Here is a 17,185-nt window from a genome sequence, read left to right as displayed (position 1 = left end):
GAACCTTCGCACAATTAAAGCTGTGTGGATGGGTCGTGAGTCGTGCTTGGGTAGCTCAGTCGACGGAGCACTTGCCCGCGAAAGGCGAAAGTCTCGAGTTCGAGTCTCGGTCCGGCACACTGGTTTAATCTGCCATGAAGTTTCATATCAGCGCACACTCCGTGCAGAGTGAAAATTTCATTCTGGACGTTTGATGTTACTTGTCAATGGTCAATTGTCGGGGTCAAGATAGATCGTTTCAGAGGCGAACGGCTGTCCAAAATATGCACCTACTGCGACACGACACAGACCAGTGGGGGCAGTATTGTGCTATGTGGGGACATTTATCTGGGCTTCCATGGGATCCACTGTAATAACTGAATGTACCTTGACAGGAGTAGCCAACGTGAGCATTACTGCTGACCATCTGCATCCCTTCATGCTTGATGTCATCCAGATGGTCACCATGTTTTTCCTTCAAGTCTGTAACTTACGTTTGTGCGTAGCTCTAACAAATTCGCCTCAAGGTGCTGATAAGTGATATACATAGCTGAGACATGAAAAATGAATTTATGAATCTTGAAATTACTGTTTCTGCTACACAAACTTAAAATGCTAAAAAAAAAATTAGTGAGAACTAAAATTTTATAGTGGAAATGTGACCTTTGAGTAACTAATATGAAATGGGTGGTCGGTCACGAATGATTATATGCTACAAGATATCATTGTTTATACCAAAGGAATGCATATGGGCGCCAGTCACACAGTAGCACTTTCTTCCAACCACACGGATCAGTGCGACTGGAACGTCTGTGGAAAAGTTGTTGAAGAATTGTGAAACCACGAATAGGCAACAAGGTACTGGGTCTCCATGCCTCATCACATAACGTGAAAATGGTCATGAGCTTATCAACACTGACGGTTAGTTCTTGACCCAAATACTAAGTCTGAACTGCTGAGTAATGTAAATGCAGATGTGTGATTGACGTCTGAGTGACCATAAAGCGCATTTACGGCGACTACATTTGCGAGGCCATGGCTGTACCATGACAGACCATCCATCAGTATCATCTGTGGAGTGTCGATGACGTTAACATCTCTACTTCGTTTCTTCTATTGAATCACTCATATAAACACCACATAGTACTCGAATGGATTCAAAATCCTGATCCTCTGTGACTGATTGTAACGTAACAGCTCTGATAAATTTACCAAAATTGTCCCAGACAAGAAATTAATTCTTTTAAACTGTTTTCTACTCCGAACTGGATCAGAACAGACTGTTTTATTTCTAATAAAAGGCCACTTTGCACCGCTAGGGCCTCTAAGTGTTAGCAACATTGGATGCTACTGCTTCTATGGTATATGTAAGAGCAAGTACGTGGAACGTCTGTACTGAGACGTGTAAGTACACTGAAACGCCAAAGAAACTGGTATGGGGATGCGTATTCAAATACAGAGATACGGTTGACAACGCCTATATAAAACAACAAGTGTTATCATTTGTTAGGTCGGTTACTGTTGCTACAATGGTAGGTTATCAATATTTAAGTGAGTTTGAACGTGGTGTTATAGTAGGCGCACGAACAGTGGGACACAGCACCTCCGAGGAGCGATGAAGTGGGGATTTTCCATTATGACCATTTCACAAGTGTACCGTGAATATCATGATCCGGTAAAACATCAAATCTGCGACATCGCTGCGGCTGGAAAATGATATTGTAAGAACGAGACCAACGACGAATGAAGAGAATCGTTCAACGTGACATAAATGCAATCCTTCCGCAGATGACTGCCGATTTCAATGCTGGACCATCGACAAGTGTCAGCGTGCGAACCATTCAACGAAACGTCATCGATATGGACTTTCGGAGCCGAAGGCCCACTCCTGTACCCTCGATGACAGCATGACAAAGCTTTACGTCTCGCCTGGGCCCGTCAACACCGATAATGGACTGTTGATGAGTGCAAACATGTTGCCTGGTCGGATGAGTGTCGTTTCAGATTGTATCGAGCAGATGGACGTGTACGGGTTTGGAAACAACCTAATGGATCCATGGACCCTGCGCGTCAGCAGGGAACTGTTCAGGCTGGTGGAGGCTCTGTAATGGTGTGTGACGTGTGCAGTTGGAGTGATATGAGACATCTGATACGTCTAGACACGACTCTGACAGGTGACACGTATGTAAGCATCCTGTCTGATCACTGCATCCATTCATGTCCATTGTGCATTCCGATGAACTTGGGCAATTCCAGCAGGACAATGTGACACCTCACACGTCCAGAAATGGTACAGAGTGGCTCCAGGAACACTCTTCTGAGTTTGAACACTTCCGCTGGCCACCAAACTCGCCAGACATGAATATTATTGAGCATTTCTGGAAGGCCTTGCAACGTGTTGTTCAGGAGAGTTCTCCACCCCCTCGTACTCTTTCGGATTTAGGGACAGCCCTGCAGGATTCATGGTGTCAGTCCCTCCAATACTACATCAGACATTAGTCGAGTCCATGCCACGTCGTGTTGCGGCACTTCTGCGTGCTCATGTGGGCCCTACATGATATTAGGCAGGTGTATCAGTTTCTTTGCGTCTTCAGTGTATATTCTTACCAAATGACTCATATTCTGTTCGCAGTGTATAGTATGACAACTGCCAAGAATACAAAAAGAGAACAGAGACGTTAGTGATCGGACGGACAATTCATAATTTTATGAAAAAAATGGGACGAGGGAAAAAAGCGATATTTGAACAGGGATCACCTACTTCGCAATCCAACACCGTGACCGTATAACCACGACGCCGAGGCTCTTCCAATCCACTGGGTGTTGCGCATCTTCAGCTTGTTTTGGCTTTTTTTTCCAGAGTTCAGCAAACTTTCTTCCTGTTTTCAAGCTTCATCTCTGTACAGTTTTTGACAAGCTGTCCACTGGACACTCTTACTACTAAATCTGAGGGGAGTTGTTGTTGTGGTCTTCAGTCCTGAGACTGGTTTGATGCAGCTCTCCATGCTACTCTATCCTGTGCAAGCTTCTTCATCTCCCAGTACCTGCTGCAACCTACATCCTTCTGAATCTGCTTAGTGTATTCATCTCTTGGTCTCCTTCTACGATTTTTACCCTCCACGGTGCCCTCCAATGCTAAATTTGTGATCCCTCGATGCCTCAAAACATGTCCTACCAACCGATCCCTTCTTCTAGTCAAGTTGTGCCACAAACTTCTCTTCTCCCCAATCCTATTCAATACCTCCTCATTAGTTACGTGATATACCCACCTTATCTTCAGCATTCTTCTGTAGCACCACATTTCGAAAGCTTCTATTCTCTTCTTGTCCAAACTAGTTACCGTCCATGTTTCACTTCCATACATGGCTACACTCCATACAAATACTTTCAGAAATGACTTCCTGACACTTAAGTCTATACTCGACGTTAACAAATTTCTCTTCTTGAGAAACGCTTTCCTTGCCATTGCCAGTCTACATTTTATATCCTCTCTACTTCGACCATCATCGGTTATTTTACTCCCTAAATAGCAAAACTCCTTTACTACTTTAAGTGTCTTATTTCCTGTCTAATTCCCTCAGCATCACCCGACTTAATCAGACTACATTCCATTATACTCGTTTTGCTTTTGTTGATGTTCATCTTATATCTTCCTTTCAAGACACTGTCCATTCCGTTCAACTGCTCTTCCAAGTCCTTTGCTGTCTCTGACAGAATTACAATGTCATCGGCGAACCTCAAAGTTTTTAGTTATTCTCCATGAATTTTAATACCTACTCTGAACTTTTCTTTTGTTTCCTTCACTGCTTGCTCAATATACAGATTGAATAACATCGGGGAAAGGCTACAACCCTGTCTCACTCCTTTCCCAACCACTGCTTCCCTTTCATGCCCCTCGACTCTTATAACTGCCATCTGGTTTCTGTACAAATTGTAAATAGCCTTTCGCTCCCTGTATTTTACCCCTGCCACCTTCAGAATTTTAAAGAGAGTATTCCAATTAACATTGTCAAAAGCTTTCTCTAAGTCTACAAATGCTAGAAACGTAGGTTTGCCTTTTCTTAATCTTTCTTCTAAGATAAGTCGTAAGGTCAGTATTGCCTCACGTGTTCCAACATTTCTACGGAATCCAAACTGATCTTCCCCGAGGTCGGCTTCTACCAGTTTTTCCATTCGTCTGTAAAGAATTCGCGTTAGCATTTTGCAGCTGTGACTTATTAAACTGATAGTTCGGTAATTTTCACATCTGTCAACACCTGCTTTCTTTGGGATTGGAATTATTATATTCTTCTTGACGTCTGAGGGTATTTCGCCTGTCTCATACATCGTGCTCACCAGATGGTAGAGTTTTGTCATGACTGGCTCTCCCGAGGCCATCAGTAGTTCTAATGGAATGTTGTCTACTCCCGGGGCCTTGTTTCGACTCAGGTCTTTCAGTGCTCTGTCAAACTCTTCACGCAGTATCTTATCTCCCATTTCGTCTTCATCTACATCCTCTTCCATTTCCATAATATTGTCCTCGAGTACATTACCCTTGTATAGACCCTCTATATACTCCTTCCACCGTCCTGCCTTCCCTTCTTTGCTTAGAACTGGTTATCCATGTGAGCTCTTGATATTCAGTGGTTCTCTTCTCTCCAAAGGTCTCTTTAATTTTCCTGTAGGCAGTATCTATCTTACACCTAGTGAGACAAGCCTCTACATCCTTACATTTGTCCTCTAGCCATCCCTGCTTAGCCATTTTGCACTTCCTGTCGATATCATTTTTGAGACGTTTGTATTCCTTTTTGCCTGCTTCATTTACTGCATTTTTATATTTTCTCCTTTCATCAATTAAATTCAATATTTCTTCTGTTACCCAAGGATTTCTACTAGCCCTCGCCTTTTTACCTACTTGATCCTCTGCTGCCTTCGCTACTTCATCCCTCAGAGCTACCCATTCTTCTTCTACTGTATTTCTTTCCCCCATTCCTGTCAATTGTTCCCTTATGCTCTCCCTGAAATTCTCTACAACCTCTGGTTCTTTCAGTTTATCCAGGTCCCATCTCGTTAAATTACCATCTTTTTGCAGTTTCTTCAGTTTCAATCTGCTGTTCATAACCAATACATTGTGGTCAGAATCCACATCTGCCCCAGGAAATGTCTTACAATTTAAAACCTGGTTCCTAAATCTCTGTCTTATCATTATATAATCTATCTGATACCTTTTAGTATCTCCAGGATTCTTCCAGGTATACAACCTTCTTTTATGATTCTTGAACCAAGTGTTAGCTATGATTAAGTTATGCTCTGTGCAAAATTCTACAAGGCTGCTTCCTCTCTCATTCCTTCTCCCCAATCCATATTCACCTACTATGTTTCCTTCTCTCCCTTTTCCTACTGACGAATTCCAGTCACCCATGACTATTAAATTTTCGTCTCCCTTCACTACCTGAATAATTTCTTTTATCTCGTCATACATTTCATCTATTTCTTCATCATCTGCAGAGCTAGTTGGCATATCAACTTGTACTACTGTAGTAGGCATGGGCTTTGTGTCTATCTTGGCCACAATAATGCGTTCACTATGCTGTTTGTCGTAGCTAACCCGCACTCCTATTTTTTTATTCATTATTAAACCTACCCCTGCATTACCCCTATTTGATTTTGTATTTATAACCCTGTAATCACCTGACCAAAAGTCTTGTTCCTCCTGCCACCGAACTTCACCAATTCCCACTATATCTAACTTTAACCTATCCATTTCCCTTTTTAAATTTTCTAACCTACCTGCCCGATTAACGGATCTGACATTCCACGCTCCGATCCGTAGGATGCCAGTTTTCTTTCTCCTGATAATGACGTTCTCTTGAGTAGTCCTCGCCCGGAGATCTGAATGGGGGACTATTTTACCTCCGGAATATTTTACCCAAGAGGACGCCATCATCATTTAATCATACAGTAAAACTGCATGTCCTCGGGAAAAATTACGGCTGTAGTTTCCCCTTGCTTTCAGCCGTTCGCAGTACCAGCACAGCAAGGCCGTTTTGGTTAATGTTACGTCAGATCAGTCAATCATCCAGACTGTTGCCCCTGCAACTACTGAAAAGGCTGCTGCCCCTCTTCAGGAACCACATGTTTGTCTGGCCTCCCAACAGATACCCCTCCGTTGTGGTTGCACCTACGGTACGGCCATCTGTATCGCTGAGGCACGCAAGCCTCCCCACCAACGGCAAGGTCCATGGTTCATGGAGGGCTGATGGGAGTATGAAGGGGAATTTCCCTTGTTTAAGTTACAATACGCGGAATATAAATAGTCAGCCCCTTGAGTACGAGGTCGCAAAATCAATCTTTAGTAAGGCTCATTTGAAAGTGTTGCGTTAACAGTTATGACAGGAAAAATATTAGCCGCTAATGACTCACCACGTGCATCAGAAGGGAGACAGAAAATGTGTCCGGAAGGTGCAGAGACCAACTTTGTATGGGCTGTGTGTATTAAACTTTAGAAAACGAATATCATTGGCTTACAAGAAATGTTCAAAACAAACCATTAACTTGCACCACGAACATCGAATGAAAATGACGCGCCACATTGATCGCAAAGCAAGATCGAAGGATAACCCCTTGTGGGCTGCAAATCATGCAGAACGTTCAGCTAGGTGTTGACTCCTAAGGCTTGCATACAGAAACATACTTGTGTAAAGGAGTGATGAGAACTGATGGAACATGATGGCATGTAACCGAATACGAAACAGTCTGTTGTGGAGCTTATCGTGAAACTGTCTATCATTTAAGACGTAGCTGCAGATAGTGCGACAATATGTTTTATAGGTACAGAAAAAACATCCAGAGGTTGAATTTGTCCAGTGGGTCAGGTGGTATGAACTGCAATGTCACACAGTTTTGAGGAGAGATAGTTTGCTATCAAGGATGATCATTTTTATATGCAGACCAGAAATCAGGCAAAAGCAAGCTATTTTAACCAATTACTGGCCAAAAACAGTGCTCGTACCATAGTTGTAGTTCTCTTACGCCCGTTTTCCCACTCTTGCAGTGACGTAAATGTTTCCTACTGCCTTTGGAAGATCACGCACACGAAAATGAATGTTAGGGGACAGAGTACCTCCAACTACTCGCAGCACTTTCCAGGCAATATACCACCCGGATTGAAAGTCAGCATAATTGTATACGAATGCGTTAAGGTATTGATGTTAAGTCGATCGTGATATAACTCTTTTGATACCTCTAATTTCCAGGGTACCATTTACGTGCATTTCCTCTTCAGATCCCGACTGGTCGAAGGTGAAAACAAATTTCTTAGTGAACGACGGAATAAGTTTGTTTATGTCATCCAAAAATTTTCTGGGCGATTCCACGGTTTACTCTGCATCGTCAGTTTGACGCTTAGTTTTTATCGTAAGTCTTCCATTTGCGTAGCACAGTCTGAAGTTATGCAACCATCCACTGCACCCTTGAAATAACTGTAATCTACACTATGTGATCAAAAATATGCGGACACCCCCAAAAACATACGTCTTTCATATTAGGTGCATTGTGCTGCCACCAACTACCAGGTACTCCACATCAGCGACCTTAGTAGTCATTATACATCTTGAGAGAGCAGAATGGGGCACTCTGCGGAACTGACGGACTTCGAACGTGGTCAGGTGTTTGGGTGTCACTTGTGACATACGTCTGCACGCGAGATTTCCCCAGTCCTAAACATCTATAGGTCCACTGTTTCCGGTGTGATAGTGAAGTGCAAACGTCAAGGGACACGTACAGCACAAAAGCGTACAGGCTGACCTCGTCTGTTGACTGACAGAGACCGCCAACATTTGAAGAGGGTCGTAATGTGTAATAGGCAGACGTCTATCCAGACCATAGCACAGGAATTCCAAACTGCATCAGGATCCACTGCAAGTACCATAACAGTTAGACGGGAGGTGAGAAAACATGGATTTCATGGTCGAGTGGCTGCTCGTAAAGCCACACATCACGCCGGTAAATGCCAAACGACGCCTCGCTTGATGTAAGGAGCGTAAACATAGGACAATTGAACAGTGGAAAAACGTTGTATGGAGTGACAAATCACAGTACACAATGTGGCGATCCGATGGCAGGGTGTGGGTATGGCGAATGCCCGGTGAACGTCATCCACCAGCGTGTATAGTGCCAACAGTAAAATTCGGAGGCGGTGGTGTTATGGTGTGGTGGTGTTTTTCATGGAGGGGGTTTCCACCCCATGTTGCTTTGCGTGGCACCGTCACAGCACAGGCCTACACTGATGTCTTAAGCACCTTCTTGCTTCCCACTGTTGAAGAGCAATTCGGGGATGGCGATTGCATCTTTCAACACGATCGAGTAACTGTTCATAATGCACGGCCTATGGCGGAGTGGTTACACCACAATAACGTCCCTGCAATGGACTAGCCTGCACAAAGAGCTGACCTGAATCCTGTAGAACATCTTTGGGATTTTTTGGAACGCGTCTCCTCAGTGCAGCACTCCGTGAAGAATGGGCTGCCTTTCCCCAAGAAACCTTCCAGCGCCTGATCGAACGTGTGCCTGCGAAAGTGGAAGCTGTCATCAAGGCTAAGGGCGGGCCAGCACCATACTGAATTCCAGCATCACCGATGAGTGGCGCCACGAACTTATAAGTCATTTTCAGACAGGTGTCCGGATACTTTCGATCACATTGAGTATGTCGCGTGCAGTTTGATGTGCATAACGTAGTAGGTCACTATCTTGCACATCCTGTAAATTGTGTTGAGTATCCTTGAAAGGAGTTTTGCTATTTAGGGAGTAAAATAACCGATGATGGTCGAAGTAGAGAGGATATAAAATGTAGACTGGCAATGGCAAGGAAAGCGTTTCTCAAGAAGAGAAATTTGTTAACATCGAGTATAGATTTAAGTGTCAGGAAGTCGTTTCTGAAAGTATTTGTATGGAGTGTAGCCATGTATGGAAGTGAAACATGGACGATAACTAGTTTGGACAAGAAGAGAATAGAAGCTTTCGAAATGTGGTGCTACAGAAGAATGCTGAAGATAAGGTGGGAAGATCACGTAACTAATGAGGAGGTATTGAATAGGATTGGGGAGAAGATAAGTTTGTGGCACAACTTGACTAGAAGAAGGGATCGGTTGGTAGGACATGTTTTGAGGCATCGAGGGATCACAAATTTAGCATTGGAGGGCACCGTGGAGGGTAAAAATCGTAGAGGGAGACCAGGAGATGAATACACTAAGCAGATTCAGAAGGATGTAGGTTGCAGTAGGTACTGGGAGATGAAGAAGCTTGCACAGGACAGAGTAGCATGGAGAGCTGCGTCAAACCAGTCTCAGGACTGAAGACCACAACAACAACAACATCCTTGAAACTCGCAGACATCAGTTTTGGTAACAAATACCCCTTATTGTCCCTTGAATGTCCGTAATTTTTCTTGGGCACTACATGCTTATATTACTGCGGACTTATTCGAAAACTGTTCATAATTGTTTGTTTACTATACTGCGGATAATCTTCCATATACGTAATTATGTTTAGGACCCGCTGCTTGGACAACGATTGTCCTTAACTAATTTTCATTGGAGACGGGATTTGTGGCTCCCTGTCAGACAATGATGGTGAACTACATGGCTTGACACCTGTTTCAATATCACTCTCACTTCTTAAGCACGTATCGTCATCATTGTACTCCTCACGTATATTGTCCACAAGTCAAGTGTATATGAATCACATTTTCCACTGACTCATCTTGCAGAGAAGCTAATACATCATCTGTCATTTCTTTGTCGCTCTACGAAATTCCTTGGGTGCCTTTCGGTCGAAATGTCAACTTCAGCAAGTGTTGTAGGTACACTACTGGCCATTAAAATTGCTACACCAAGAAGAAATGCAGATGATAAACTGGTATTCGTTGGACAAATATATTATACTGGAACTGACATGTGATTACATTTTCGTGCAATTTGGGTGCATAGATCCTCAGAAATCAGTACCCAGAACAACCACCTCTGGCCGTAATAACGGCCTTGATACGCCTGGGCATTGAGTCAAACATAGGTTGGATGGCGTTTACGGGTACAGCTGCCCATGCAGCTTCAACACGATACCACAGTTCATCAAGAGTAGTTACTGGCGTATTGTGACGAGCCAGTTGCTCGGCCACCATTGACGAGACGTTTTCAATTGGTGATAGATCTGGGGAATGTGCTGGCCAGGGCAGCAGTCGAACATTTTCTGTATCCAGAAAGGCCCGTACAGGATCTGCAACATGCGGTCGTGCATTATTCTGCTGAAATGTAGGGTTTCGCAGGGATCGAATGAAAGCTAGAGCCACGGGTCCTAACACATCTGAAATGTAACGTCCACTGTTCAAAGTGCCGTCAATGCGAACTAGATGTGACCGAGACGTGTAACCAATGGCACCCCATACCATCACGCCAGGTAATACGCCAGCCTGGCGATGACGAATACACGCTTCCAACGTGCGCTCACCGCGATGTCGCCAAACACGGATGCGACCATCACGATGCTTTAAACAGAACCTGGATTCATCCGAAAAAATGACATTTTGCCATTCGCGCACCCAGGTTCGTCGTTGAGTACACCATCGCTTCTGTCTGTGATGCAGCGTCAAGGATAACTGCAGCCATGGTCTCCGAGCTGATAGTCCCTGCTGCTGCAAACGTCTTCGAACTGTTCGTGCAGATGGTTGTTGTCTTGCAAACGTCCCCATCTGTTGACTCAGGGATCGAGACGTGGCTCCACGATGCGTTACAGCCATGCGGATAAGATGCCTGTCACCTCGACTGCTAGTGATACGAGGACGGTGGCATCCGGCACGGCTTTCCGTATTACCCTCCTGAACTCACCTAGTCCATATTCTGCTGACAGTCATTGGATCTCGACCAATGCGAGCAGCAATGTCGCGATACAAAAATGGCTCTGAGCACTATGGGACTTAACATCTGTGGTCATCGGTCCCCTAGAACTTAAAACTAATTTAACCTAACTAACCTAAGGACGTCACACACATCCATGCCCGAGGCAGGATTCGAACCTGCGACCGTAGCGGTCACGCGGTTCCAGACTGAAGCGCCTAGAACCGCACGGCCACACTGGCCGGCAATGCGATACAATAAACCGCAATCGCGATAGGCTACAAACCGACCTTTATCAAAGTCGGAAACGTGATGTTACGCATTTCTCTTCCTTACACGAGGCATCACAACAACGTTTCACCATGCAACGCCGGTCAACTGCTGTTTGTGTATGAGAAATCCGTTGGAAACCTTTCTCATGTCAGCACGTTGTACGTGTCGCCACCGGCGCCAACCTTGTGTGAATGCTCTGAAAAGCTAATCATATGCATATCACAGCATCTTATTCGTGTCGGTTAAATTTCGCGTCTGTAGCACGTCATCTTCGTGGTGTAGCAATTTTAATGGCCAGTAGTGTTTAATGAAATGTTCGCTTTGCTTATCGTTGCTATTGCTCTGCTTTGCAACACTGTAGCACCGTTATTCTTCGTCGACTAAGCAGTTCAACTGCGCTCCGTGGCCTCACACTGTGCTCGCCACTGAATACCTCCAGTCCCTCCCCTTTTTGCCATTAGGAACCAACATTGTGGTTGCGTAGTAGACAAATTGCGGGCGTCGAATGCCGTACACATCACTGGCCTTTTACGATCCTCGCACTTAAGGCGTTCCTTGATGATGATGATTGGTTTGTGGGGCGCTCAACTGCGCGTTCGTCAGCGCCTGTACAAAGAAGGCGTTCCTTGTAAGAAGGCTATCGGTCGGGTGGGTTAAAGGAGTATCTGTACCCGTAGAAGTCGAATGGCCTCGGTCGGTAGCGACGGCTTTCAATGCACAACTAACCTAGTCAGTCTTAGTAGACAACACTGTGTTCATTACGTCTACGTACTCATAAACGAATTAAACGTAACATTCGGAGTTAAAGATCAGAGAAATATTGTATGCAATTGACAGGGAAACGTCACCAGCTCGACTCAATATTTTAAAGAACAAAAGCACATTTGCAACGTATCAGCCCCAGAAATCGACCTCGCACGAAACTGTGGGCCGTAATTTGACCGTCTGCTGTACAGGTTTTAAACTTAAGCGGGCGCAGGTTGTTTGTCACTCGCTCCGCAGAGAACTGTGGATCGGAATAACCGGAGGCCTCCTGGCTCCTATTCGCGTGATTTCGAAGGTGAGGAAATAGGAAGAGGGAGATGGACATATCTGCCCAACGTGTTCTGGAATCTTTTCGTATGTTAATGTATGCAAAAAATAGGTAAGTAATACACATCCAATATTATTTTAACAGTACTCTCGTGTTAATAGTCTGCAGCTACATATACGCGTCAAAATCAAAATGAATAAACCCGAGCAACTGAAGAATTATTATGAAATGTATTTAACGATTTTCGATTACAATTTAATGATGCCAGTCGTGTTGAAGAATAGTGCTTCTCCCGAAAATGAACTTCGCTTTAACAGAGTCAGGTTTAAAATCCAAGAAAATAATGCACAACAGCGATGTTAATAACTAAACACCGCTATGCTACGTCTTTATGACACACTCATTTGTTTCACTCATTTACACTGCATTGGAGAATCGAAACATAAAAATGTTCATCGCAAAGAGATCTCTGGCGCTATCTACAGGTCAAAAATCGCACACTTTGACTCAGTGAACAGGGCATGTTAAAGCAATATTTCACAAATTTCTTACTCACTCCATTGTACAGCCTTGGCTCTCGTGCCTTAGGCGGCTAAGTGGGGCAGAGCGAGTGACAGTAGGTGCGCGCATGTTTAAAAGCTCTGCATTCAGGTTATAATGGCGTACTGCCAGAACCATGGCCCAAATTTTTGGGAGGAATCGATTTCTGTGGCTGATATCTTGCTAGTGTGCTATTTTATCCTTAAAATATGAGGTCAGGTTGATGTCGTTTCCTTGTGAGCTTGAAGTATACTGACGAAAAAAAAATCGCAACACCAAGACGGAGTTATACGACATAAACGAAAGCTGGTAGGCATGTATGTACATCTGAAATATCTATCAAATTTCGCACCAGTCGCTTAAGAGTGGGACTAGTAGCGCCACGATGAAGATGCAAATCAGGCTTGCATTAAATACACTCTGTACCGGTTGCATCTGAGATTGGAGGTGGAGAGTTGATGTTAGTCAAGAATGACTGTAAGGCGAGAAAGACGCCATTGTCAGCACCTCACTGAGTCAGAAAGAGGTCGTGGAATAGGGCTGGATGTTCCTGCTACGATACTGCAGAAAGACTTGGCAGGAACGTAGCTACTGCACGTGACTTCTGGCAGCTATGATCACGAGAATGTACGATCGCTAGAAGGCCAGGTTCCGGACGGTCACGTGGCACTACTGAGAGGGAAGACCATTTTGTTCGGCGCATAGCTCTGTGCTGCATCTGCAGCAGCAATTTGAACGATAGTTGGAACCACAGTGACACAACGAACTGTTAGAAATCAATTACTTTTAGAAATCAATTACTTCAAGGACAGCTCCGAGCCAGACGCCCTGTAGCGTGCATTCCACTGAACCCAACTACCGCCGTTAGCGACTTTAGTGGTGCCAAGTGAGAGCTCATTGGAGGGCAGAGTGGAGCTCTGTGGTATTTTCCGATGAAAACTGGTTCTACGTCGGTACTAGTGATCGTCTTTTGTTGGCTAGAAGGAGGCCACTTGAGGGCCTGCAACCAACCTGTCTTCGTGCTAGACACAGCGGATCTGTGCCTCGGGTTATGGTCTGGGGTGCAATTTCGTATGACAGCAAGAACACTCTCGTGGTAGCCCACGCACCCTGGCTCCGTCAGTCTGGTGATTCGTCGTGTTGTGCTGCTACTTATAACAGCATTCCAGCGGGTATTTTCCAACAGGATAACGGTCGCCGACATACAGGTGTTATAAACCAACATGCTCTTCAGTGTGTCAACATGTTGCCTTGGCTTGCTCGATCACCAGATCTGTCTCCAATCGAGCACGTATGGGACATCATTGGGCGAAAACTCCAGCGTCATCCACAACCAGCATTGACCGTTCCTGTATTAACCGAACTAGTGGAACAGACATGGATCTCCATCCCACAAACTGACATCCGGCACCAGTACACCACAATCCATGTACGTTTATATGCTTGCATTCAACATTCTGGCGGTTACACCAGTTATTAATGTACCAGCATTTCATATACGCAATGACTTGTCTCGCGGTTACATTAATCTGTGATATTGCTATGTTAGTCACTTAAATATGTTACCTAGACAAATGCATTCCCGAAATTACATTACTCTACTTTAATTACTCTTTGGTGTTGTGATTTTCTCCGTCATTGCAGTTTAAACACCTTGGTTGGTTGATTTGAGAGAGGGGACCAAACAGTGAGGTCATCGGTCTTAAGTACTCTGATATGTTCAGTGAACATACTCTTTACCCGTAGTATTGAAAACTGTGTCTGGTAGCAACAAAAAACAAGTGAATATTGTTGAGAGTCACATAACGTCTTTCGACTTTTGTCTAAACAGCAGCAGCTATCAGCCACCAAATTGAGCGTCTTCGACGAGTGATCGATTGATACACTGCGCATTTAGAGCTCGCATATGACATTTTTATGCACGCTACTTCGCTGGCTCGTTACCATGGGCTTGGGTAGTAATGTTTTGTAGTGACCTGTATTGGAGAGGCAGCACTTACTCCGGTATGTGGTGTGCGGCGGCGGTCGGCAGCTGCCCCCGCCACCCCCGCAGTCTTCTCGCGCCGGCCAGCACGCAGACGGCCGCTCCTACGATCAGCAGTGCCAACGCTCCGCCTTGCATGGTTGTTGGTTGTAACTTGCAGAGTCCTCCGCCTCGGCGTCTCTGTGCACTATGTGTAGTTCGCACCTCTGCTTCTGCCCCCACCACGACGCGCACGCCTGATAACGAACGTCTCGGAATGGGCTGCCGCCGAGAGATATATTTCATTAGTCGTGACGAAGTCCTTCGGTCGAAATAGCCATGCCTTCTGGGTCGCCGAAAACTTGGCCACCACCGTATCTCTCTACTTTCTTTTAACTAAACGTTGCATCCAAATAAGGTGCGCAGTGGCTAAGCTTATTTTATTAGTACACTGACGAAAATGGAAGTAACAGTCCGATATTAATCAAACTTTGTGTAGATGTTCGCTATGTAACGCGTATTACATGATTAAACTTGCATTCTATTCATTGTGTCATCAGTACCCTTTCTTACTTAAGCGATATGAGTAGTCATTATTATTAAAATGAAAAACAAATATACCATCCAAAAATACAATACTTAATAATATTGCACACACACCTACATCTATACTCTGCAAGCTATTGTGAAGTACATGGCAAAGAGGGGGGGGTCCTACTTTCCCAGTTACTAGGGATCCATTGACGTATGGAAAGTTAAGAATGATAGTTTAAATGCCTCCTTGTGTACTGTAATTAATCTAATCTTGTCCTCAAACGATCCCTACGAGAGTGATACGCCGAGGGTGTAATATATTCCTAGAGCCATCATTTAAAGTTGGGCTTTCTCAGTATTGTTTATGTCTGTCTTAAAGAGTCCGCCAGTTCAGTTTCTTCAGCATCACTGTCACATTCTCCCATGGATCAAACAAACCAGTGACCATTCGTGCTGCCCTTCTCTGTATACGTTCTATATCCCTTGGAGTCTTATTTGATATGGGTCCCATACACTTGAGCAATATTCCAGAATGGGTCGTGTGAGTAATTTGTAAGCAATCTCCTTTGTATACTGATAGTTCTTCTCCAGTCAACTACCAATAAACCAAAGTCTACCACCAGCTTTACCTACGACTCAGTTTATGTGATCATTCCATTTACATTTCCCTTCAAAGTGTATTTGTAAGAGTTGGTCGATTCGAACACTGACTCACTGATACAACAGTCATAGGACCAAACGTTTTTTTGCTTTGTGTAGCGTACAATTTTACGTTTCTTAACATTTAAAGCAAGTGGCCAATCTTTGTACCATTTTGAAATCTTATCAACATCTGACTAAATATTTATGCAGCTTCGTTCAGACAGAGCTTCATTATGGAATTGTGTTTTATTGATCTCATGACGTACATTGTCAATCCATTTGGTTTACATACAGGACACATGTCAAAAATTTATAATGCAGTTACAATGAATTTTACATTAATAACTAATAGCACTACAATCAATAATAACACTATAAGGATATTTCTTGGAATATGTAACGAATTGTATCCAGCTCAAATTTCCAGTTTGTCGTGCATGAATACATCAACTGAGTAATAACACTTCAGTGTCAGTACCTCATATAGCTTTCTTTTAAGTGAACCTACATTCATTTGCATCAACTTGTTCCCTTTTAATTTACTACAAATTTTCATTCCCATATATTGAGGTCCCTGGGCATACATTCTGAGACGATGGGTGGGTAACATTTTCTTTGTTGCTAGTATCATGTGAATGGACAAAATGGTTTCCCTCAAATAATTCACATCTGGTGTACAAAAATATAATAATCTCATATATGTATAAGGATGGCAGAGTTAATATTTTAAGTTTTCTAAATAATGGTCGACATGGTTCTTTGTGATCTGCAGTGCATATATTTCGAATGATTTTTTTCTGTATTTTTAGTATTCACACTATGATTGTTGAGTTACCCCAAAAACCAATACCATACCTAACAATGGACTCAAAGTAGCTTGTATATGCTACTTTCCATGTGACCATGTCAGCTGCAGTTAATAATATTTGAAGTGTAAATGCAAAGCTGCTCAGTTTGTTTGCTAGGCATTCAATGGTGTGTGCCTGGCAGCTCAAATTTTTTTCTACATTTAAACCTAAGAACTTGACTGCGTCAACTCCTTCTATATCTTGGTTGTTATGTAAAATCTTAAACTGTTCACGTTTTGACTGTTTGGTTTTGAACAGCTTTATGTGAGTCTCAGATATGTTTAGATTCAACCCATTTAGCTGAAACCAAGTTTCTAAGGTACTGAGGCTACTGATCACAGATTTGGGAATTTTTTCTGAATCCTGATCTTCAACTAAGACAGAAGTATCATCTGCAAACAGAACTGATGAGAAGCTGATATTTAATGGCAAGTCATTAACATAGCAGAGATATAGGACTGGGCGTAATATGGAGCCTTGTGGAACACCCTGAGATTTTTTTTTC

At 43.7% G+C, this 17,185-nt stretch overlaps 1 protein-coding gene across 1 annotated transcript in view; it reads right to left on the bottom strand.

Moving 5' to 3' along the window:
* Window positions 1–14,815, bottom strand: part of LOC124795647 (pyrimidine-specific ribonucleoside hydrolase RihA-like) — a 118,208-nt gene extending 103,393 nt beyond the window's left edge. Inside the window, exon 1 of the mRNA XM_047259720.1 lies at window positions 14,694–14,815. Within this exon, the coding sequence (XP_047115676.1) occupies window positions 14,694–14,815 (122 nt within the window). The remainder of the gene's footprint in view (window positions 1–14,693) is intronic.
* Window positions 14,816–17,185: the final 2,370 nt, after the last annotated feature.

This window comes from Schistocerca piceifrons, chromosome 4 (genome assembly GCF_021461385.2).
Source record: "Schistocerca piceifrons isolate TAMUIC-IGC-003096 chromosome 4, iqSchPice1.1, whole genome shotgun sequence".
Taxonomy (NCBI): Eukaryota; Metazoa; Arthropoda; class Insecta; order Orthoptera; family Acrididae; genus Schistocerca; species Schistocerca piceifrons.
This window is presented reverse-complemented; position numbering and strand designations above follow the sequence as displayed.